At 40.8% G+C, this 25857-nt stretch overlaps 1 protein-coding gene across 1 annotated transcript in view; it reads left to right on the top strand.

The window, feature by feature from the left end:
• LOC142411697 (tropomodulin-2) overlaps nt 1-24760 on the top strand; it is a 36826-nt gene extending 12066 nt beyond the window's left edge. Inside the window, exons 3-10 of the mRNA XM_075506039.1 lie at nt 352-508; nt 12133-12255; nt 14875-14961; nt 17688-17818; nt 18450-18557; nt 18827-18970; nt 19296-19440; nt 21205-24760. Of these exons, the coding sequence (XP_075362154.1) occupies nt 352-508; nt 12133-12255; nt 14875-14961; nt 17688-17818; nt 18450-18557; nt 18827-18970; nt 19296-19440; nt 21205-21239 (930 nt within the window). The 3' untranslated portion in view covers nt 21240-24760. The remainder of the gene's footprint in view (nt 1-351; nt 509-12132; nt 12256-14874; nt 14962-17687; nt 17819-18449; nt 18558-18826; nt 18971-19295; nt 19441-21204) is intronic.
• Nucleotides 24761-25857: the final 1097 nt, after the last annotated feature.

A 25857-nucleotide genomic window follows, 5' to 3' on the forward strand; every position in this document is an offset into this window, starting at 1 on the left:
TGAAGAGAAGAAAATGTATAGAAAACTTACCGTGGTCTATTTACCTGGACTGCAGACTCTGTGGTTATAATATGTGTAACACAAAGGGCTCTGATCTTGCTCAGTGCTTTGGTGCTGTGATTGTAAATACAGTTAATAAAAATATTAATAGGTGGTACAATCAAGAAGTCTGGAAGATATACTGGGTTTAGTGGTTACATTCAGGAGATGTGTGTTATTGCTGTCATCAAAGAGCATTATGCGAAGTAACATGCAAAGACTGGTTTCACTTAAAAAACAACATTGAAATGAAATTTGGAACACTATATGAAATCGCCTCATCTCCTTTACATGCATCCCTCTCTTTTACAGAATGCCTTGCTTCCAGCAGGATTTCGGCAAAAGGACCAGACCACTAAACCTGCCACGGGCCCTTTCGACAGAGAACGCCTGCTCTCGTACTTGGAGAAGCAAGCACTTGAGCACAAAGACAGAGAAGACTTTGTACCATTTACAGGGGAAAAGAAAGGTACCGTCCGTCTTCGTGTCGGTGTTGAGTAATGGTCTGCCTGAGCACAGGCGTCCACCGCTGCCTGGCCTTTTTGTGGAATACGCTGCGACAAAAGAGGTGGAGGCTGTTACCGTGCAGGTTGAAGCTCAGGAGTCAGATCTAGAGCTGCTGTAGCAGGAGAAGAAGTGGTGGTTTTATCTGCCACGTAGTGCTCTGCCTTGCTACTCTGGGGTTAGAATTGCATGTTTAATCAGGCCGCTGGTGGGTATGGGAACACACGAACGCCAGTCCAGCAAAGGGCTCAGTCAGCAGCTCCCAGATCAGCAAAAACCTCTATTTGCAGTCAAGGGTGGACAAAGGTGGCCTCGCCAACCTCACTGGGACCATTCCCACGTTAAGCATTAGGCCCATGCGAGAGTACTGTAGTGGGGGAGGTGTTTAGGAGGAAACGTATTAAATGCCTTTCTAAGTAAGTATTGCCTATAATTGCTGTAAGTAATAGCTTAGGGAATACACTTACAAAAAATAAGTATTTTTCCACTTGTTTACTAGCACATCTGGCAATGCTATTTATGCAGACAGTTTCTCTGCTTCCCCTTGTCCTACAGCTACAGGAAAAGAAGGGAAAAACAGGAAAACCTAATTCTAATCATTCAAACATTGATAGGGTAACCTTAGGGCAGAAACAGTCATATTTTTAGGTGAGCGATGTTCCTTTAGCACCATTATCTCCTTTTCCTCATTTACATAGAGCAGATAAAAATGCCTACCTCCAGCCACCTCTTCATTCAAGAAGGAACTTACCATGTCTGGGTCCATTTTTGACCATCTGATGAATTTGCCATTATTTCAATGGGACCTGCTTTAAGGGAAAGCAGATATTTCAAGAAAGTCAAGTGCAACATTTTTTACCTTATGTATCATTATCAAAGATATAAAATGTTATTTGCAGGCCAAGAGTTGTTACTGTCATTACATTTTGTTCTCATTCTTTGAAACAATGGTTTTAGACAAACAAGACAGTTTTCAGCTCGATCTGATTGATGTGTTATTTTATCATGCAGCATATTCTTTAAGCTACTTTTTCCTCCCTCATATCTTGTGCTCAATGCTATTCACAGGGTTGACACTGAGCCCGCTGAAATGCAGTGACACTGCAGTGATCCTGCTGGTAGCAGGAGCGATCAAGCACATACTGTACAGAAAAGAAAACAGTTTATTTTATTATGGATTTATTATCAATTGTTTCCCTTTTCCAGTCTCCTACACACTGCAGTGTTACCTGTACAAGTTACCACTTGCAGGTCTCTGCATATTTATACCAACACCTTCAGTCAGGTCTCACCTTACTGATATTTACTGACTTAGGGCTAAGACTCTGCATTTTGCACTGTAGTCATGCCTGAGATCTCCAAACGTGCCTGAAACATAAGTACACAAAAAACCAGCAGTGCATGGAATTGCATATACCCATAGGACCGGCACTTGATCTGTACAAAACTAATCTCTGCATTGTCCGTGACAGTGTTATTGTATGCACTGGCCTGTTTATTCTATTTCAGTTTTCTTCCGATGAGGCTAAAGCAGTAGTATTCCTACATTTGCTTCCAGATGCTCTTAAAGTGCTTATTAGCGCTGCTTATTAATTCCTGGTGTCTCTGGCATGGAAATACCACTGCTTTACAAACACAAATAACCACACGTATCACTTTTTCTTCAGCACAAAGTTAATTCAGCCACGCTAGCATTTAAAACTATTCTTATTTTGTTTTTTGATTGACTGTGATCATTAACTTCAAAATTACAGTTTTAAGAATTATCACAATTACAAGGTTATGACAGCATTTTAGGCTAAGGGAATTATTCCCTTGATTTCTCCTGTTCCTTGTACGAGTTCCTGACAACATCTTCAGTATCGGCTTTAGCAGATTAAGTCAAATGAAAACAACCGCATGTTCTGTGATTTCTGCAGTCATTTTACAATTATAATCTAAACACAAAGAATTCTTCTAAATTTTCTTTGAAGTCAAAGGCCAAATACCGTGAAAATACCCTTTGTTTCTTTGTTAACATTCAAAATAACTGAATCTGAGCTCTGTACACCTGATGAGGTCCAGTACCTTGACAACTGAGAACCGGATGAACAGCAGTGTCATTTTTGTGCTGCTTTAAGGGAACTGGCTTTGAGAAAGAACCTGTTTATTTTGCGCCTGATCCCCTGTTGGTACTTGCGTCTCTCTTCTGCCCCCGACTTGGCAGGAGGTGTCCTACAGAAAGACGACCAGACTTCAAGCATTGGGTTTCTCTCTTTTCTTGTTCTCCTTCCCCCTTGCTCTGCACTGCAAAGACTTCATGCAGAATCTGAGCCTTATAAAACATATGACTGAGATCTCCATCTGCCAAATGTACTGAAATCTTCCGATGAATTGTATGATAGTTCTGCTAATTGGGGGAATCTGGTGAAACATGATGGATGTCACGTAAAGGCCATGCGTGGCTGGCTCTGGATCTTAGAATCCGTGCTTGTAACTGCGGCATTACTTATTTTCACCAACTGGATTGAAGAGACAATAACAGAATGACTATTAAAATATTAATGACTTGATTTTCATTTATACTAAGATATTTTCTGTGCAAGGAAATAAAGCAATCCTGCAAAGACATCTCCAAGATATGACACTACATGCTAGATTTAAAGTCACTTTAATTAGAGAATAATTAGTATTCTTCCAAAGCTTTGTAATTAGTTCAGGATAAATAATTTACGTTTCTAAAATATGTGCTCAAAAGAAACTAAAGAAGAATATCTCTTGAGGAAAAGCTTATTCTTCACCTTCTGCATGTTGATGGTCTCTAAGGTGTATTTACAGATTAGTAAATATTTATATGATTATGTTATAAAGATGCCTGTTAAATGATTTCTTTACATTATAGCAGTGCTATAATGTAGCCATCCTGTAAATAGTCCCCAATTAATTTTACACTAATTCTGCTAGTTAAAAATTAAGGTCTGAGGCAGCTCCAAAATGCATCCAGTTGTGTATAATTAGAAATGGGAGGTGTTGATGTCAATGTGCCATTTGGCACTATTTACCTCCTGAGAATATTTGTGTGTCAGTAGGATTAGAATATGTCAAGTGTTGTTTAAGCTTTTGTCACTGTTTTGTACTTTGATATTTTTCTGCTACTGGGAAAGCATTTATTTTTTCAAATTTAGGAAGAGGGATGCTTCTACCAGATGTTAAGTGACATTTCTACCAGTTCCTGTGTTTATCATGCAAAGCTGATACTGACTTGAAAATTCAGTGATGAGCCGAAAAGAAGGTGACATTTAAAATATCCTCCTTCCAGAATAGCCTGTGATACATCATTATTGTTTATCTAGTGTCTCTGCCTCTCTTTTTTTGTGTTAATGTTTTATTGGAGAGTCCTTGACCAAAAAGCAATACCAAATAGCTGCTGAAGGACAAAACGCAGTTGCCTGTGTTGGTCTCTATATGCTGAACACAACCATCAGGTTTTGATTGTGCTAGCAAACAAGCCAAAACAAATTCCAGAGCTGGCGGGGATATGCAGAGCGGTTAAAACAAAGGAAGTGTTAAATGAGAGCTCAAGGTGGGGGGCTGGTCGTGCAGGGAATTGCCTTGTTTTTGATTGTAATTGTGGTTTTGAGAGGTTGGAAATGTTTGGCAAAAACAATCAAACGTATGGCATGCATTAGGGTTTTGGCCCTCTGCCATATTTCAGCTTGTTAACGTACTACATTAATTGCTGTACAAAAAGAAGGTTTGAAGCCTGTATGGGATAGCTCTCAAATTTCAAGGAAAACCCAAGTCTTGCGCTGAACCAGGGCCAGAACGGTCACAGCCTGCCAGGCGCACACCCAAACTGACCACCAAGCAATTTTTTCAGACCGCTTTACCCCACATCCTCCCTAGCCCCAGTCAGGGGCGGGAGCTTCATTTGAATGGCCCCGTGGCCAGTGTTTGCTCCCATTGTGATAGGCAGGGACCTGCTGGAACAGGAGCTGTTGGGCAGCACAGCTGTTAAGCAGCCATTCCCACAAACAGAGGGCTCGTTATTAATGAGCAATGGAGGTATAGGGAATTAGGGCTGATAATTGTAGCCATAGCGATTGGCAGTTTGTAAGTGTTTATTTTATGTATTTTTGGATTAGTTCCTACTTAGGATAGAATTCTAGAAATCCTTACATAGAACCTGATAAACTAGAGAAGTTACTTAGACTGACCCACTGCATTGAACACATATAGCTGGAACAGCTGGTTATCACACTGAGATCACTGCGAAGCCTTTTCTGTATCATTTTCAAGTTCATGAAAGGTCCAGGAATAAAAAGAAGAGGCGGAGAAAGTAAAGGGCAGTGCAGGCACAAAATATTGAAGAGCAATGTCAATGCTGCATGTTTTCTCTTACCGATTGTGGTATGTACATCTGATCTCGGTTAAGATCTGAGTACTACTGTAATGCAGACATAAACTATTAACATTTCTGTTTCTGCTTTGTTGCAGTGGTTCTCTTAACTACATGACACTAATGAAACATAACTGAAAAAAGTTCTGTTGTTGTGAAATATCATTAGATATGAAAAGCTGGCCATGCCATTTTTAATTGCTATAAGGATTGCTGGTTCAACCCGTCACCACAATCCCTGTTTTCTACAAGGTCTTCCATTCCTTGCCAAACCATTTCATTTTGGATCCGATCCAGTACTCATCAGAGTCATGGAAAAACTCCAGTGAATTGGGCTATTATTATTTGTGGCTGGAAAGGGAAGGGGAACACGCTTGTATGTGACTAAATGCTAACATTTTTAGCCAACTGATAAAAGGGAAAGGGAAGAAACCAGAGAACTTTTGGCCAAACCCGTTTTCAATTGCTCTGGCAGAGACCATCTATCTTGCATGTTGTGCTGTGCCAAGCAGAGTATCAATACGCAGCACTAGTAATAACGACAGTCATTTTCAGAAGGTCAAAGTATTAGAGTAGATGCTAATGAGTTCCAATCCAGTTTCTCTCAGACTCTACATAAAAAAGTGAGGGTTTAGTTTAGAGATACGGTATCTTTCTTGGATTGACAAAGGCAGTCTTTTCACCCCCAATGCTGAAATGGTTTGTTGAAATTTTTGCCACCTTCTTCCTGTTCTTCAAGGCTTAAATTTAGAACCAACGTTTGTCTCTTAAAGCATTGAAAGTGCTGCAGTTGCTGTCAGTAATGCCTCTAGCCAGTGCCTTTCACTGCTTGCTTTTGTTAGACCCTGTTTTAGTTGCGCATGACTTTGCCAAACTCACACAGTTCACACTGAAATTTCCCATGCTGAGAGTCTGCCTCGGGCTGAATTTTTGGAAAGTGTCAGCAAAAAGGACTCAGCTGTTTCCAAGAACAAGATTAGGAGAAAACACATTGTTTTAGCCATCTAAAGTAAATTTTTCCAGCTGTTTTTTTATGAGCCGCAGTGCCTCCATGCTTTGAAGAGGGGACTTGAAATGTATGCCCTTTGCAATCCCCAGGGAGATAAACTTGAATTTGGCATCTTCAAAATATTGTACTCGCTTGTACATCCAGTTTGTTATAGTGTTCTCCAAATATTCCCCCTGCAGTGAGTATTAGTCATGTCCTCGGCGCTTCTGCCTGCATGTGCAGACAGCACATGTGACAGCACAGCAGCGCCTGGAGAGACCCGGCATGGTCGGCTGGAGGGTGCGTGGGCTCTGCTGGATGCTCTTCAGAATCGCTCATCTGAGAGACCACTGGCACAGCAGGCACCAGGGCAAGGAGACTCTCTCCTGCTCTGACAGAGTCCCCCTCACTTTGGAAGGGCACCGTAAAGGAGAAAAAAGAGTAAACAGCCAGCAGAGAGGCTGGTACAGAGAGGTAGAGGGATTGGGTTTTGAGGAGCTGTATGAATATATTCAGGATGAAGGACTAGATGTGGCAGCTCTGGGGAAAGGACCTGTAGAAGAGAACAGTGGTAAGGAAGAGAGGGCAGAGGGAAAGGAGGTGGTGGGAAGGGTCAGGATTCGAAGATGTGCAAAACCAGGAGACACAGGGGATGGGGAAGGCACAGGGGGCAATGAGGAAAGGAACAGAAGAGAAGGAGATGCGGGGTGGGAGAAAAGAGGCCAGAGAGGCACGTAACTAGTGTGGCATCTGGCTCTGCCCAAGCTTCAAGGTTCTTTGATGTCCCTGAGAACCTGAAGCCCAGCAGCAGAGCTTGACTCTCTTCCTCCTCTGCTGCCATTCCACATCAGATGTAAGAAAGAGCTTTCTGCTACTGTTGGTGAAGTGGGTTAATCCACGTGGTAATCCAGAGGACTGCTGTAGGACTACAGGGACCCGAACTGTTGTGATAACCCATGTGATTCTGGGCTTTCTTCTGTTTTAAAGATCACAGGTTGGCTTTTGTCTATTTTTATTTGAGAAAGTATACTTTTCAGAAGAATTCTTTAAAGGGTATCGCTAAGGTGGCACGCTGATCAAAGTCAAAGACGCTGGTGCTTTTACGTCACTCTTTGTGTATATGCACAATAGATTTAATAACTTTGGAAAGCTTAACTTTGCAACCTTCCCATTCCATTATCATAATTTTTAAGGCATAGGATATGCAGACGCTAATCCAAGAGTAACAGCACAGCAGAAATTACGATACTGCATTTTAATTACTACTGGCTTTCGGCTTCACACTTATTTGAACTTGGCCTGTTTTCTTCTTCATAATACAAACCTATTTATTCCTTGTAAGAACTAATTTAGCTCCATTTTCATAGAATATTTGTAGGGAGGATTTTAAGTAAGCCTCAAAAAGAAAAGAATAGTGCAAAATGGAAAAAGTGAATCAGGTGCCTGTGATTTATGCAAGGCAGATTTGCAAGATTATTGAATTTCAATTCTAAGGTCACTGTAGCATTTTGTAGTTGAGAATAAACAGGCACTCACTGTAGTCAGTGATTCATTGAAAAGTAAGAAGTAGTAAGTGTAACCAGATATTTTCTTGAAAGTACAATAATCTGACCTACAGTTTATAGGAAAAGAAAGTACATTACTGTTTTACAATTACGGCAGAAAATGCATTTGTATTATAAAATTAACTATCCTTAATAAAGCTGATTTTAAATAAAAGGACGTTTTTACAGCTAATATAAATGGGCTTATTTCCCATTGCTCTGTGCTTTGTTGAGTTTTGGCTTGTACAATTTTGGCTTGTACAAGGTGGGCATAAATACTAAGTATTTATACTAAATAAAAACAGTGGCAATTTATATTTATTCACAAAAGTCTAATGACATAAGAAGGACGGCAGAGAGAAGACATGCCAGAAATGATGTTCCAAATGCTGTAAACTATAAATGAAGATGAAATCCTCAAAATGTTTTTTAGATTGGACACACTAGTAAAATCCTACCAACTATGCTATTCAAATTCCTTTTTTTTCCCCTTATATAACAATAACCAAATAAACTTACTTCAGGAAAATACACTTGAAGTAGTTCCCTGCTCGATTAGTACATTTTCCTGTGGATGTGCATATGTGGTTACGTAGTTAACTATTATTGTACAAGGAGATGGAGGTAGGGATAGGGCTCATTTCCTTGCTTTACGCTGACGTTGCTTTAATGGGGGCGTTTGCATAATGCAGGAAATCAGAGCTTGCTGAAACCAAGTGGCAAAATTACGTCTATGGTTTTATGACTGTACCCAGTGTGTTTCTTTTTGTCATAGAATTTGTTTTCCTTTTATCTCACTCTGCATTTCTATGTCTCTCTGTAGTCCTTTTTACTGAATCCTTCTTCTCTCTGGTTTTCAATGGATTTTTTCCCTGAGCCTCTTTTGAGTAAAAGATGAACCATATCATATTTCAATTTGAATAGAAGTTTTGGAGTGTGTGAAAAGGAACAGGTCTGCTGTTAGACTGAGCCAGGACAAATCTCTGCTCACTGCACTCACAGTCAGAAAGTCCCCTGGGTTATAATAAGCTGCCTCAGTTGTCATGCAGGTCACCCCAGGCACTTATCCCACTTTGACAGAAAGGAGGGGAGAATTGCATTGATTTACGCTTAAAATTTCATGTTGAAAAAAAGCACTTTGGATTCCAGACATTTTGGGTTTCTATGCATGTGTAAAAATAAAATGATATTTTAATGCTTACTGTTTGTTTTTACTGGAATTGAATTTTTGGTTTGCAGTTAAACACAAGAATATATCATTTTTGTACATAAAGGTGGTTATCTTTGTGTTGTTAACACTGATGTAGCTCAAGTATGGTATGTATAAACCTAACTTGCCACTGTGTTTTTCATTGGTAGAAAGATAAGCTATCAAGACTTAGCACAGAACATTAGCATATTCTGGAGGCAAAACGTAACACAGCCAACATTAATTATACCACATAGAATGTTAAAATAAAGTACCTTCTAAAATACAGGGCGAATATAAAGAGCACCAAGAGCAGCAGCCTTTCTTCATAAATCTCACTTCAAAATAGTAAAACGTCACTATTCTTCCAAGGCTTCTTCCAAATAATAAATTTTAACTTTAAGCTGCACCATTGAAGCAAGCAAGCCACAATCCATATTTTATTTTGTCAGTGAATTCCATGATGGCACTGTATAATGAATTTACAATGTACGCATGTGGGACTAGGAGGGACCTCCTAAATCTTTACACCCTGTCCTTAAAATAATGAAGGAAAACTAGTTGACAGCCATCTATGAACACAGACACACAGTTTTGCTGTTGGTGGACAGGTAATGAATTCCTAATAACGTGCTAAATGCATGAGCTCTTCTAACCTCTATCTGTTATGCTACAGCATCTCTTCACAGTGGGATAATGCAAAAGAATGTTCTTATCTAGGTAGCAGAGAAAAGAATATTTTTAAAACGCCACTGGATGCCAGCAAGGCCCACATATATTAAAGATATATATTACCATCTTTGACATGACCTTGCCCCTTTAAATATTTTATATAACCAGTAATAGAATTTTTTTCTAAAACATTTGCCAGGAATGCTTTAAATGAAACTATCATTGGGAGTCATATACACATTTTAAAAGATTTGGGCTGCCATCCAAGAATTACATATGCCTGAAACAAATGCTTAAAAATTGTATTCCTATGTATGTGAACTGCACAGAAAAAGTATGAGCCTGTACTGGTTTCCATTACCCCTGGACTTCTTGTTACACAAGGCACTTGGCCTACCCATATCCGAAGTCCATAGGGAAGGACCAACTGTAATACGTATTGTGTCCAGTTTACACAAGACTCAAGGTCCTGTGTCCCGTTACAGTGTTATGTGTGAAAATGTAGACTTCCATCCGTATTTGTTAACAGTGTGGCTGGGGTTTGGGTCTGTGAAGAATCACTTATTGCCTGATGGAGATGTTTTATGCAAGCTATGGCTCTGTGGAGTATAGCTAGTAGGGGATACTGTTATCAGTCAGGATAAAGATAAGTAGGATTCCCTCAAGATCTCAACCGACTTACTGATTACTTGAAACTCATGTGGAACCACCAGTGAGCTGAAAGGGAAATATTTTACGGACAGTACTCCTCACTACTGATTGTTTACTCAGATATTCTGATTGATTTTGGTCCTCTAGCTTCCAACATAGTAATGGATTTTTTTCCTTACGTGTTATCCTTAGCAGTCAAGCTGGCATCAAGTTAAGTCTTGGTCAGTGGGGTCTGGAAGCTGCCATCCAACACTTCAGATTAGGTGGTAGTACAGAGAGAGTCTGAAATCTTAGCACCTGTGCCGTTATGAAATCTGGAGAGCATGACTAATCTATCTTCACAGAGTATTTCTCACCCCAGATTTCCACTTGACTTTTGTTTGATGTTGCTGGGATGGCTGTGTCTGATTCATATCACCCAGTGCGTGGTGAAAGTTAAAATGATTCTTACCTTTGGCCCACAAAGGCTTTCATCTTCTAGAAGCTGCCTCTTAAAAAAATTACTTACTTCAAATATCGCATGAAAAATGAATCATAATATGATACTACTTTGTCTTTCTACATAACCTTCTGTCCAGTTTTGTACTCAGAAATTATTTAGCCTTCGTACAAATATGTCTAGGGTAAATAATAAGAATCCCGTGTCAGTAAACCTTGCCAGAGTTTCAGAAATTTCCATTAATTTTTTTTTCTGAGCTTATTCAGTGACCTCAGCCATAGAAGGTGACAGTATAGAAATTGCTGTAGACAAACTTGTATGAAAGAGATAAATGAATTGGGTATTATCTACATGAAAATGGTACTTTGGACCATAATGGGGAAAAATTAAGCCACAGAAAGATGTCAGTTGAAAAACCAGAGGCAAAGCATCTGTAATTCAACACTAAAATCAGAACTGCCTTTATTAATAGTAACAAAATAATATCACTAATACAATTAAAATTAAACTATTTGAGAGACATTTCGGAAAGCCACAGGATATGCTTCAAGCATTACATCTAGAGTGTACAAAGCTGCACAAAAGGACAATTTAAAGTTGACAGTGGGCCAAAGCCACCTGCATCCAAAGGTCATCACAGCTTCACTACAATGGGATTAACTAAAGCCGGCTTGAGCATTAGTTGTTAGGGACAAGGTGAGGGGAACCACTCCACAGTGGACAGTAGAAGATGGGAATTCACAGCATTGTCAGAGCAATGACACCGTCTGTTGCACGTGGCATCGTCTAACGTTTTACTGACTGTATGGGTTTGGTACAGGGAAGTGTTGAGTGGGAGAAAAGCTCCAGCGGCGCTGGTGACGGAAGTGCAGCCCTAGCGCTAATTTAAAGGGCCTCGCTCCAGGCATTTGCGGTCACATCATCACGCTACTGAGGTTAACTATAACAACAGGCTAAAGGAGTGGTCAGACTTTTTGTGTTGTTTCTGGATTTATCCTACCGTTTTCTCATTTCAGCAGAAGGGCCAATGATCTCAGTCTTGGGGGAATATCGCGCAGAAACACACACCTGCTAACCCCAATGTAACAGCCGTATACAAAGAGACAAACAGGTCAGGAGTCTTTCTGGGGGAACATGCGATTCAGTTCAGTTTGGACTTTTCAGGCCTGCACGGATCTTCAGGAAAAGGCTATTTATGTGACTGAACATCAGGAGACACAGAAGGGAAATACTGATGGAAAAGCTGGAAATTAAACTGCATTACTGGAAGAGAACAGGTTTGCTGAGTGTTCAGGATCTTGTATGGCATTTGGTAAACTGAAAGGTTCTTGCAGTAGGATGGTTTTAACTGCTTCTGGTGCCTCATTTAAATATAAAGATGAAATTTCTGCAAGCTTTTCGTGTAGACCTGATTCTGCCTATTTAAGGCCACAGGAACTTCAGAAGAATCCCAGCTGTGACTGCTCCTGGGGATTTAGGAAGTTTGGATTTAGGAAATTTGCTTCCACATTAACAATCACCAACACAGAGCAGAAGTCTGCACCTTTTGTTTTTAGACTCTTATTAAGACCCTGGTGTGGAGGATAGCATCAAGTAAGAAACAGGAAAACATGCACTTGATAATATTTCCAAGCAGTTCCACTGTCACAGACCTATTCCCCCACTGCCAGGAGGCAGAGGAGTTGTTCCAGTAATTCATTACTCACTCTGGCTTTTTTCTTCTCTTAGGAAAAATATTTATCCCTAAAGAAAAGCCCATAGAAACCCGTACAGAAGAGAAAGTGACCCTGGATCCAGAACTAGAAGAAGCCCTGGCCAGCGCTTCAGATACTGAGCTCTACGACCTTGCAGGTTAGCTAATATATAGCTATGATCCCCCTACACATCCAGTTCTTCTCTGCCTAGACCTGCCACCAGGAGTGTCTCATGATCATCTCTCAAGTACCTGCTGTTTCGCTATACAGACAGGTGGCAACCTGTGGGCCATGCATTGCCCATGAGGACTTCAAGCATGACTCGATAGCTGCTGCATTTTAGACTTCTCTCATCTACTTATAATTGATGTGGCAGGCAAGGGGAGAAGATGAACCAGCTAACATGGTTGGGGAAAGGAAGGGTAGACTGCAGGCTGCTGCAGGTGTTTGCATTGTAGTGGAGACCACTGATCTGACTGCATCCGCATTGTTTGTAGCATACTATTGCTACCTCCGCTCAACTCTGACATCCCAAATGGCAGGATGAACTTGTTAGAGGATGCAATGGATGAAGATCCTGCATCCATGAGGAAATTTGGAATCTAACCCCTTGAATCAGAAAATTGGTTGCCAGCTGATGAGACCTGGGTATCTTCACCACTTTTAATTCTGTTCCTTTAATCCAGAGTACAACCTCATGTTCTAGAGTGTGCACAAAGGAAATAATAATTCTGAAGTGTATCCACTTGCATAAATAACATTTGAACCTACAGTATAACAAAGGCCAATCTGTAGTTCTTGAGCCACCTGTGACTTTCAAGCAGTTTGTATCATGGGTATGTCATATGTTTATGCTAGTAGATCACCATCTGAATCCCTAATTTGGGAAGAAGCAAACCAGCCAGAGCTGGTGAGATTAATGTCAATGGGTTATTCTAAAACCCTGCTCAACCTAGTGTTGAGACCTCCCTATGGAACCACTGACATCTCCTGCCTTGTCCACCCAGTTCCGAGTGGATTCTATCCTTCCCTGGGCTCTCTGAGGTCCTTTGTCTACCTTTTTGGGCCCTAGTTATGCAAAAATTTTGGTGGGAGAATTGCAACTCTATTGGCAATTTTTTTGTTTTCATTAGGAAAATCTAAATAAAATATTTCCGCATATTAGATTAATCTGAATCTGGGTTAGATCAACATTAAACTCAAAACTCTTGTAGCTACTATATTGTCCTATTGAAGGATGTGATCTTGCCATTATCTTCTGTAATTCTTGGCTACACCTCCCATTTCTGGATGCATTAGTCTTGGCTCTGACTGAAATGTGGTGTATCACAGGAATCAGGATTATAATGCGGCTGGCACTTGTCAGGAAGTCTGATGGTCATGGAATGAAGTTCCAAGTTTTGCTCAGCTCTGGTCAATATCCATTCATGACAGAATTTGTAGGTATCGTAGTCTAATTAAAAAAAAAAAAAAAAAAAGAAAAAAGAGTAGCACACCTACTGCCCAGAGTTCTGAAAATAGTCTGTAACAGCAACTAAAGAGTCATTTGCTTACTCAACAGAGTATTTTCCATAAGAAAAAACTGATGATAAAAGTAAAAATCTACATCAAGTTAATGACTTTTAATTAATGCATGATCCTATAGAATAAAGTTCAATTAGATAATTTATGGGAGAAGTATCAGCAAACACAGCACAATTTATTCCCTGACAGTATGGAAGTTCATTGCACAAAAGATAACTTTGAAGCTTCTTTTATGGAGTTGTGGTTTCTCTTGTCGTTCTCTCATAATTGTTTATATCCTCACTATTTATTTTAAAGTCCTGGAATATTTTTTTTTCCAAGCACATCAGCATCCACGTGCTTCTATAAGAAACCCCAGTGTGAATGTCAATTTATTAAGCTAACCACAGGTACAGTAAAATTCTTCTCAGATATGCCAAACAATACAACAGAATCACAGAATCACAGAATCACAGAATCATATAGGTTGGAAAAGACCTTTAAGATCATCGAGTCCAACCGTAAACCTAACACTGCCAAGACCACCACTACACCATGTCCCTAAGCACCTCATCCAAACGGCTTTTAAATACCTCCAGGGATGGTGACTCAACCACTTCCCTGGGCAGCCTGTTCCAATGCTTGACAACCCTTTCAGTGAAGTAAAATTTCCTAATGTCCAGTCTAAACCTCCCCTGGCGCAACTTGAGGCCATTTCCTCTTGTCCTATCACTTGTTACCTGGGAGAAGAGACCAACCCCCACCTCATTACAACCTCCTTTCAGGTAGGTGTAGAGAGCAATAAGGTCTCCCCCAAGAGCAATAAACGGTTCAGGTTGTATATTAGGGAAAAAAAATGATTAGGAGTCTAGCACTGAAACAAGTTACCCAAAGAGATTGTGGGATTTCCATCCCTGGATGTTTTCAGGATCCAGCTAGACAAAGCCACATCTGACCTGGTTAATGCTGGCAACACTCCTGCTTGAGGGGGAGGCTGGACATGACCTGCAGTGGTTCCTTCCAGCTGGCATTTCTGTGATATGCATACTACATTGATTCAATTGTTCAAAAACCTGTATTAAAAATGTCTGTATCTCCGGTATTGAGACCCCTAAAGACTCTCCCTACAAGCAAGCATGACTCAGAGAGTTAATATTTTATAAAGGTTTTTTTTGTTCAGGGAAGTAAACTAGAATTTGTAGGAGATATTTTTCTGCAGTCTTTGTTCCTGCTATTAACATTGTATCCTGTTGCTGATATTTACACATTTCAGCTGTTCTTGGAGTGCACAACATGGTCAACAACCCAAAATTTGATGAAGGAGGAGCTCGCAGTAAAGATGGAAAAGGAACTGTGAGAAGTAAGCAAGCAGATTTCTCTTGTGGGCTATATATCATCTTTAGCGACTTGTGCACCTATAGGTTGGGTGTATTGGTCTAATTTACTGTAATGTAACTGGGCCTGACCTTGATTGATCTAATTAATCATGAGGGGGAGCTCTTTAAAGTAAATATAATCTTAATATTCATTATCTATAATGACAACAGTATTATGCAAATAAATCATTCCTAAGAAGCTCCGTTTTCCTCGAGAGCAATATCTAGCTCTGCAGAGGTAGTTGAAAGGACAGGAGTATTTAAGAAGCCAAGACGCATACCTTTTTATTCCTCTTCAGTTTAGGCAGTGGACAGAAAACATAGCAAGCTGTAGCTAAGAGGTGGCCACATCCCAGGTCAGGCCATCTTGCCTCGAGTGTCTACATTTACAGAATTGAATAATGACTTGTAACCCCAGGGCTCAAACGTGGCAGAATCCCTGGCAGAGTCACATCTCCGACCAGAGTCACATCAGGCTGCATTCACAGGGAGGGAAAGACCACATGGATGTCCTCCTGCCCCGGCTGCTCTCTCTGATCTACTACCTCCATGTTAGTCATGTGGCAGCGTGTTCAAACGTTGGCTGTTATACGGCTCCTTAGGTACATGGGAAGCGTAACCGTTCAGGAAATCCCCCGGCAGAAACAGCTGTAGTTACTAAAAACAAATCCAGAAATGTTTGCACTAAATAAACAGACCTTTGGTGAATCACATCTTAGTTCAACAACCGACAAGAGGCTGGAGGCGGGGGAGAAATGGGTACATCTGAATTCCAAGTTTTTCTTGAGAGCTGCTAAACCTCGATCCGGAGCTCATCACCTCCAAGCTCTGGGATATCAAGTGGGCTAAACTTTGCTTTTTAAGACAAAATTGTGGAATGCTCTTTTCTAGGGAAGCAGTACTCAAAAAATGTTTTCTTATTCTAAGGCCATGAGAACAGCAGCTATCTTTACCAAGGACTTTCATTTCCATCCTTCGTTACTAAAGGGGAGGTGGGAAAGTAGACAGGACACTGTGTCACTTCATTTTTCTCAGGATTAAAACTGCTCTGCAAGCCTCCTCAGTGGGGCCCTATGGGGCCCCTCATAACAGGCAACTGCATGCATTACTAATCCACATAAATTTCAGATTATTTTTGTTGTACTGAGTCAAAATGTCAGCTATGTGAGTCAGCTAAACTATGCTCCAATCACAGACTTAAGAACCAGAAAATCACCGTCACATCACTTTATTCTTTGGTCCAAAAGCAATACCTTTCCTCAGCCAAGTGAAATGCTTCGGTAAAAGAGGGAGACATCTCAAAAGCTGCCCATCAATGTGGCAAAACAGCACCATTATTAAAGAAACAAGATAAAACTCATGGGAAGCTCATGGGAAACTCAAGAAGTAGAAACTGAAAAATACTGCTAACTCTAGACGGAGTATACTGTGATGTCTAACCTGAGGCCAGGGTGCCAGGCTCTCCCTAGCTCCCAGCTTGGCAGGGTGTTGCCACAAGTGCAAAAAATGCTTTGCTGTTTTTTGTTTACTTTCTGTCTGTGCCTTAAAGATAGGGTGAATTCTCTATATGCATTTTACCAGTAGTTTTCAATTTCCTACTCCCTAGGAAGGCGGGAGTGTTATTCAGGCATGTGTGAGGTCTCTCAGGGAATTAGTAAAAAAAAAAAAAAAGTTCAGGGTAAAAGGGAGCAGAGTGAAAACCAGCTCAAGGTTTGTGTAGGACTTCACCTCTACTAAGAGTTTGAGTTCTAAAAAATATTTTTCTTTTGGCCCATGATGTGGCATGAACTTTACCCATTGCACTGAACAGAAATGCGTAGTACATTGAGACTTGAGCACAAGTCTTCAAAATAACTCACTGTCTGCAACAAAAAATAAAAGGGTTTCAACGTACTTGTGGTCAGTAACGTATTCCTTTCTTGCCTCTAGTGGCTTGGGTGGTGAGGGCTTTTAAATTAATCTCCATAACTATAGGCGCGGGAATTAGAAATACTAATTGTGTTCTAACCTACGAGTTTTATGCATCTCTCAGAATATTTATAGCTCATAGCTGCCAACATTAAAAACTGTATCTCTTCGGAGCATGAATACTCAAAGACTTCATAAATCTTGGTGCGAGCAGACGGACTTGCTTTTCATGCTTTGATAGCTTTATTATTTAGAAAGTGCAGATGTTGCAATTTTACAAGAGCTAATTGAATTTATAGTAAGGCTGATAGCATCAGCCTAGAGAAGGAAACTGAGGGGCCTCCTGATCATGTTCCTTTATGTTCGCAGAGTCTATGCATACATGCAGGGACATTTTCTCACTAATGTAATGTGCAACTTCTGAACACACCTTCCCTTACAGCTGTGAGACAAAGAACAAAGCAGCCCTTGCAGTATATTACATTCTATACTATAGTCTTTAAAGCTGCTTTGGCTCAAATTAATTGTACTGGGACTTCTGTACAGAAAGGAGGAATTTGACCGTGAGGATACTGCCCAACTGCTGTGACCGCAGCCTCCAGTGACATGCTTCTGGGTACACAGAAGGTGCAAAGGGCATGGCAGGGATAACGGGGCTAATTCTCCTATTTCCAGGTTTTGTGGTTCATATAAACCCTTTCTCGAATGCTATAGTACAAACCTAAATGGGAATTGAAAAGCCAGACTGTTACTGATGATGCCTGTTCCTGACATCAACGTTTCATGAGATCTTGTGTTGCAGATGTGGTGAAAGGTGAAAAGGTCAAGCCCATCTTTGAGGAGCCACCTAATCCGACCAACGTGGAAGCAAGTTTACAAAGGATAAAAGCAAACGATCCTAGTCTCATAGAAATTAATCTCAACAACATAAAGGTAGATGCCGTGGTTTCATTTATGTCATCATAGGAGGGTTTATTCAAATATTTCCAGAGCCCTTGCCTTTTATCTTCAAATTTTGCCTCTCTCTACTGTTCAGGAAAAGCAGGACACACAGGAAAGGGCTGTGGAGGGAACTGTAGTAGAGGCTCCAAGGTCATCAATGCCTGATATTGAATTAGGTGCCAATGAAAAGCCCAAGGGGGGGCTCCCTCTGGCTGCCTTTCTTTAGTAGGTGGTAAAGCAAGATATCTCATGGGCACTATATAATCATCACCAGCCAAATTCAATTAGCCCAGACATGCAAATGGAGGAGGAGCTGGCACACAGAGACTGAACAACCAGCAGCAAAATAGGAGAATAGCTCAGAGATCAGTCCCGTGCTTGCGTTGGCCTGACCCAGTTAAAGGCAGTGCTGACACCGCATCCTAGTGCTGGCCTCCATGGGTCCCTGAAGGCCACTATGAGCAGAGGACACTTTGTCCGTTCTGAGATACTCTTAAAAGCATCGGGGATGTTTAAATTGCGTAGACTGTGGCTATTAATCAATCAGTTTGATAACAATTAAAATCAGTGTCTAGTGATGTGACTGGCTTTCCTAATTACTGGATTTACTTTCTTAATGCAGAATATTCCTATTCCAACACTGAAAGAATTTGCAAAAGCTTTGGAAAGCAACACGCATGTGAAGACATTCAGCCTTGCAGCTACTCGAAGCAATGACCCTGTAGCTATTGTAAGTTTAAACACCGTTTGGAAAAAAAGTCACAACAATGTTTAAGTAGGTCTATGTCTGATTTAGGATACATTCTTCATTTTCCCTTGCAGAATTTTCCTGTGACTAAGCAAAGTAGAATTGTAATCTCTTCTGATCTACCTCTAAGTTCTTCTAAGCCTATTTGTGTTTTATTTCTTTGTAGGTACTAAGCCATGTTTTGCAGATTCCCTGTTATTCCCTGAAACTCTCAAGACGTTTTCTTATATTCCCTCTTTCTGACCCCTCAGGCATTTGCAGATATGTTGAAAGTGAACAAAACACTGAAGAGTCTGAATGTAGAATCCAACTTCATCACTGGGATGGGTATTTTGGCACTAATTGATGCACTGAAAGAGAATGAATCCCTGACAGAGATTAAAATTGACAACCAGGTAAAGAGAGAGCACTGAGTGAGTCCACTTTTGTTTCCCTTCTCTATGGATTCCCAGAGGGTTCTCCTAGAGGGGTCTGGCAAAGTCAAGGCAGCCTCTGTGGCTCAGTCATTCTGCAGCTCATGTCTCATGCCCATGCAACCAAACAGTGGAAAACTTCTAAATACAACCGGTCAAAGCCAAATATAAAACCCAGAGCAAAATCCCTAGGGACAGGATTCTCTTTGTAGTTTGCAGCACAGTACTGAAATATAACCAGTTATTTCTCTCTGCTATGAAAACAAATATTTTCTTTTCTTCTGGGGACATTTCACTGCATCACCAGAGGCAGCAGCTGGGGACAGCTGTAGAGATGGAGATTGCCAAGATGCTGGAGGAGAACTCCAAGATTCTCAAGTTTGGATACCAGTTCACAAAGCAAGGTCCAAGAACCAGGGTAGCAGCAGCTATCACTAAAAACAATGATCTGGGTAAGATGCTACTAAATCTACTCATCATTTGTTTATGTGAGCCAAGCCCTGACCTTCCTAGACACAACTCTTCCTGCCTGTACATAAGATTGATTTTTAACTCTACAACATTCAATCTGCTATATGTGAGGGGTGATGCATAGCTCCATGGACTCTAGAGTAGACAACAGCAAAGATCTTACTGTGATTAGGAGCCACTATTCTTCTCCTTCTTCCACTGGTTCTGGGAAGGGGAGTTACTTCAGTCTTTTCCATGGAGCACCCTGGATTTCCAGCTGCCCTGTCAGCTGTTCTGGCCAGTAAGGAGAGACCCAAACCCATCCTGTTTGTTCAGTGAACACAGAATTCCTCACTTCTTTGCGCTGCTCATGACAGACCAAGCCTGCCCAACCACGGGAACAAAGACGACTTTCCTGCCTGCGTGACCAAGTACAGCCAAAGACAATAACACTTTGCAAGTTTTACCTGAGTGTGACACGCTCTACCCTGCGTGCTGAATACACAGAATAGGGAGGAGATGACTAGGCAGGAGTCGTTTACAGTAAGAATAAAAAAAATAAAAAATAAACTCTGTGTTATTAGTCAATTCTACTTCAAAGTGGGGTGTCAAACCATGATGCCTTTTCTGGCTTCAGCTTGGGTTTCTGTCTGTAAGGACTAAGATAAAAGTTGAGCTAGAACCTACTTCTTTGACACATTCTTTTAATTTTTTTTGCAGTTCTAATTTTTAGCAGTACCAAAGTATTCCCATGATGTACTATTGTTCCTGAAACTATTAGTGTCCTGGAATAATATTTAAAACATCCAAAGAGAGAAAAACTTTTTTTCCACTATTTAACTAATTGCCATTAGACATATGTCCTGTACCTAATCTTCATTTTCCTGGTTTCATATTTAATCTTAATTTTCCTGGTTTCATATTGTATGGTTTTTTTCAAGATTTAGTAGGGCAGAACACCCCAAAAATTCAATAAAATAAAATAAATGAAGCAACAAACCACTGAAAGCAGACACAAATGACTGATGCTACACTGTAGGCTTTGGAATAATGCAGTCTGTTTGCCAAGATAGCACTATGAAATAAACCTCCTGATAGTAAAGTAAGAGGTTGTTTGTAGTAATATATTGTTGTTACTGACTTTCTGTAGTGAAAAACGTTCATTCATCCAGATTTACTGGTTCTGTTCTGTACTTCAGCAGTTCATGTTACTGATATCAGTACTTAGGAGTACTTCAGATTATTTTCTAAGAGCATATGATTGTTGTTTACCAGTAGCGGACACTTGTGCAATTAGAAAAGTTATTAATTTTTTTATGCCTAATGCTTAAATAATCCAGAGCACTGCCATGCAGACTAGAGCAGACCAGCATCAACTTAGTTGGAACACAGTGGCTTTTAAAAGAACAATAAAACTGTAGCAAAAATCTAAATTGAGCCATTGGGAGGAGGCACTGGAAACGGTGAATTCTCCATCATTTAAAACCATTAGCTCAGAATCTGATTTTTATAGAAAATGTATTGATATGAACATTGGGTGAAATTCTACAGTCTGTGATACAGAAGAGCACAGTTTAGATACAATTGTTTTGTTTAGCATTAAGACCTGTTAATTATGGCATTTGTGGACATAATCCTGCTGAGTATTTTTTAGAAGCTCCTTCCTTCTTACTGATGTTACTGAGAAGGGAGTGTGTCAGTGAGAAAAGTCCTTAGGTTCTCAGGAAAGCAATACTGACTGCTCTTTTCTGGTTTTATTGGTCTAGTTCGTAAAAAGCGGGTGGAAGGAGAGCGGCAGTAGCCACGCCACAGAGGATGCAAGGCAAGACTGGAGGCTGCCAACAACTGCAATCTCAGAGCGTTCACTGGTCAGAAGGGAAGACACTGGAAAACCATTACAATGGGAGTTGCTCATTTCTGTTAACGTCTCCTTTTAACCTTGCAAATGCAGCCTGTTCATTTTTAACTTTCACAGTTAATTTAATTTTTACGAGAAAGAGTCATAGTTGATTTGATTTTAATGAAAAAAATGTTTTGCAATATCTGAAGCCAATATGCAGAATCTTAACTGTGTTACTGAGCATAACATAGTGACACTGACCCTTATTTTAGACAGTTTTTGATATGTTAAAATACGAACTTGTGTATGGATAAAGGGATTCTCTGCTGAAAATAGAAATTTTAGGGTCAGGTCCTGCAATGCCTTATGTCTGTGAATAATCCTTACTTATATATGTATAGTCCTGCCGAACTGAATCCTGCACTGGGATGCTCCTAGGAGTAGAACTAGTAATGCCAGTACAGGTTTGCAGGATCAAACCCTTAAGCCTCTCTCCTGCAGCTGGATCTGGGCATCTGGAACCACACTGGAACAGCACCCTTCTACCTTCTCGGGTCTCCACCCGTCCAGGTCCAAGTGCAGGATCGTGCCTAGATGTATAAACATTGTCAAAGCCTACTTGTTTACATAAGCTTAGGTTAGGTGGATCATTTCACAATGTTACAGTGATATTTGTAATCCTTACTCCGCATTGTAAAGTTGTATTAGTGCTGCCAAGCCTATAGACTTTGAATGTTTTGAGATTTTTTCTAGGCCAACAGGTTTTTATTTGCTACTAGAATGCACAGTTTACAGCTATTAATCTTAATCTAAACAAGTATTCTGAGCAATATTTGTTTTGCTTTGAGCCATGTGTTTGACGTTTTTTAGTTCTGGTATTTATGTATATTTGTTAGTATTATAGAACTGTTCTCAGGACCTTTTAGATGAAGATTAATTAAACAGTTAATCCAGGAGAGCAGCTGTGCTACCAGGAAAAAAAACATTAAGAGAGTAGTTGTACCAACTACATAACTTACATTTATAGGCTCCAGTTCAGGTTTGTCCGTGTATCACAAGGCACTTAGGTATTCGCGTCAGTGCTTAGCTGAATAAGGGCAGATTTAAGCATATGCACAAATGCTTTGCTAAATCAGGGCCTTAACTCAGATGCTGTACATAATCTTAACCCAGTGGAAAACACTTGTGAAGCAGCAGCTAACCCCAATGCTCAACAGCTCAAAGTTTTAGTAAGAATTCAGTCTGATATTTCATTTTGTGTGTTTTACAGTCTGAAACTATTCTCTATCACTGTTTTATCACTGCCAACAGTTGTCTCTGACAAACAGCCAGAGGTTCATTTTGGTTACACGTACGCATGCTGTAAGAGCTAAGGGAGACTCTGGTTAGGTGCGTCACACGTACCACTGCTTTCAAAAAAGCTGCAGCAACGCACCTGGGGCTAGCGCTGCTACCTGGGGAACACTAGCCTCTCCTCTGAGAGCTCCTTCAGGACAGCTGGGATGAAGCACTGGTTCCTTCACCGGGGTGATGGGACCGTGCTGGAGGTCACAGTCACTACGGCGTACTCCTGACCCAGGGGGAGAGCTGTGAGCCGCTGTGCAGCTGGGCACCCAGGGATTAGAACCCGGGGAGCCCCAGGAGCAGTTGGTACGTGTTTGACATACTTGTTTGACATACTTCCCTGAGTGATGTTTCGTGACTGGAGCTGGGGTGCAAGCCAACAGGATGAACCCTCCCTCTGTGCCTTTTATAATGGAAATGAGTAGGTCCAAGGCAAGACTCTTCCTGTTGGATACTGGTCTTCATACTGGGGTCCAAACTGAATAACGTATACTTAAATCCCACTAAAAATAGCTTGCTAAAGTGGTCTGCTGAGCTTGGATCTAAAGTGCAGTATCCACAGTTTACTTCCCCAGAGAGCTCCCAGTCTTTACAATTTCCACCTCTCCTTCCCTTCCTCAGAATAAGGCTGAAACCTTTGCTTTGCAAGTAAAAAACATAACACACAGGGGAGTCTTGCTGAGATTTTCCCTAGATCCATGCAGGATTTGGCGTGAAAAACTTTGATATCCCGTTAAAAAAAAAAAAAAGACAAGTTCTGTAACACAGTCATAACTCTGCATGGGCTTAAATAAACAGTCCTTAAAAAACATGCGGATTACCAGGGGGATACTGGGCTTTGCAGCATCAAGTCTCATGGGTAGGAAGAATCCTCATCCCCCAAACCAAAAGACTGTGGTTGCTGACAAACTTCAGTGATTAGAATCACACTGCCCCTATTTTCTTCTTCTTTTCCTTTGATCCAACCAAGGGAATCCCAACTATCAATCATTTTTTTTAATGCATTTTGAAGATTTTTTTTTAATTGGTTACTTTTTTGTTAAAGGGGTGGTACGTATACGTGTTTAAGGGAGATAAGTGCAATCCATTTTTAGTCTTAATTGCCATTTAAAGTGTTGGTATTTGCATGCACCAGTTTTACAAGGATGGATCGGTCTGGCTGCTTCATGATGTCTGCAGCATGTCATCCTATACAGCTTTGCTCAGAGCCACACAAGTGGTTATACAGTCAGGTCACGTCAGCTACAGTTTGCATCATGGACCAAGGCCCCTGCCTGGGGAAGGCCGCGTGGGCTCTCCATCCCTTCATCTGCCATGCTCTTTGCACAGGCATGTTTCTGAAGGGAGGATTCCTCAAGCACTTGAGAGTATCATCTCAAACACCAGCCCCACCGTGCACTAGCAGACAGTGCCTGGAGCTGTGCACCCCATGGCCGGGACCTGGGAGGTCTGGCTCCTTCCAGCATGCATGAGGAGAACTCCTAATCCCTGGCCATTTTCTCCAGGCAGCTGCTGCCAGCCCCTTCCAGGGGGCTCGGTGACCAGGGACCATCTCTGTCCTGCCTCTTCTGTGTGCTCCACACAAGGGCTTGGTTATCACCTGGCCTTGAGCACCACAAATCAAACATTGCAACAATATAAAGATCTGTTCAATACAACAACAGCACACAATGGTGATGCTTGGAGGCAGATTTTCATATTAATATAGGATTATTTAGCTGGTTAAAAATCTCTGCAACTAACATGGAGAGGGTCAGGATGTGACTAGTTTTTTTAAATTCTACTTTCAAGCAACATCTGGCATACTCAATGCTGACTGGGGAACAGGGACAGAAGAGTCCTTTTTTCTTAAGCAAACATTCAGGAGTAACTTTGTCTATTTTTGCACATTGCTTCTCGTGTTGACAGCTTCAGTTTGGTTTGCATTTTTTATACAGTTTTTTCATGGAAAAGCTCAACTGTGTGCGTGTCCTAACATATATGTGAATTGTAGCGTGCACCAAGGACCGTATGTGTACATGTATAACTCTAGATGAAGATGTTATCTCTGGAACAAAAGTAATTGCATGCGCACAGTGTGGTGCATATTACTCAAGAGGAAGGGAATTACCACGCTATGTAACAGTGACTCCCCAGCATTGTGGTTTTTCTAAATAAATCTTCGTAAAGGATTTGGCTTTTGCAATTTCTCATGGTTTCGTGCCTTGAATCAAGCCTCCCTTGATGCTCCAAGATTGGATTAAGGAGCTTTCTCCACTGTGGCTCTTGCAGCTTTCACTCATCTGGATTATCTGCCAGGTTTCACCGTCTCTTCCCCCCACATTACATGCACTGGGCTGAAGCTTTGTGAATGATGGTTGGGTGCTCAGAACCAGGATTGGGAACAGAGAAACTTGGATTCTCCTCCCAGGTTTAACAGACCTCCCAGATTTAAAGCAAGTTCATCATACCTGTCCGTGCCTTGGCTTGCACACTCTAACATCAACCTAATACTTTCCTGCCTCCCAACTCAGTGAATGCTTGTGAAACTCTGAGCTTCTCAGAGGAAGACGCAGCAAGAGATGCACTTTTCTCTAAAGGAAATAAATGGGAAATTAAAAACTCCCATTTTCAGAATGTGTCACTATCTGAGATACTTTGGATCAGATTTCTGTGATGCATCTAGACATCTAAAGCTGCACATGAAAACCCATGGTATTTTCAGGAATGACTAGGTACCAGCTCTCACCAGCTGCAGTGTAAGTTTAGAGATATAAAATACTGGTTCTTGTCCTTAGACAGACAGACATACCATAAGAGTCTGGCCCAGGTGCCCAACCCCCTTTTGGGAACTTACAGGCTTTTGAAAATTATGCCCCATATCCCAAGACTAGGTTGTATTACTAGCATTATTTTTTTTTTTAATAAATGCCATCGCTCTAAAAATAAGTACACAGTGAAAAACAAAGACAACTGAAAAACAGGACCCTTATTCTACAGTGCTTAATATTTTTTGAGCTCTGGTTTCAATTTTTACAGCTCTGAAATTACATGACAAAGCAATAATAGATCTCTGCAGGCTGCTGTTCTTTTTTGAAGTAAAAATGAGTGCAATTTATAAAAGGCTGCTGCCATTGGAGCTGCAAAGACTAGATTTCATGTTTTCTTCATCACTAACTCAGGGAAGATAGAGATTTCACTGTTTTGAAAAATTTAGAATCCAATTCAACTGTGTGCAGTTGTATGCATAAAATCA

This window comes from Mycteria americana, chromosome 6 (assembly GCF_035582795.1).
Source record: "Mycteria americana isolate JAX WOST 10 ecotype Jacksonville Zoo and Gardens chromosome 6, USCA_MyAme_1.0, whole genome shotgun sequence".
Taxonomy (NCBI): Eukaryota; Metazoa; Chordata; class Aves; order Ciconiiformes; family Ciconiidae; genus Mycteria; species Mycteria americana.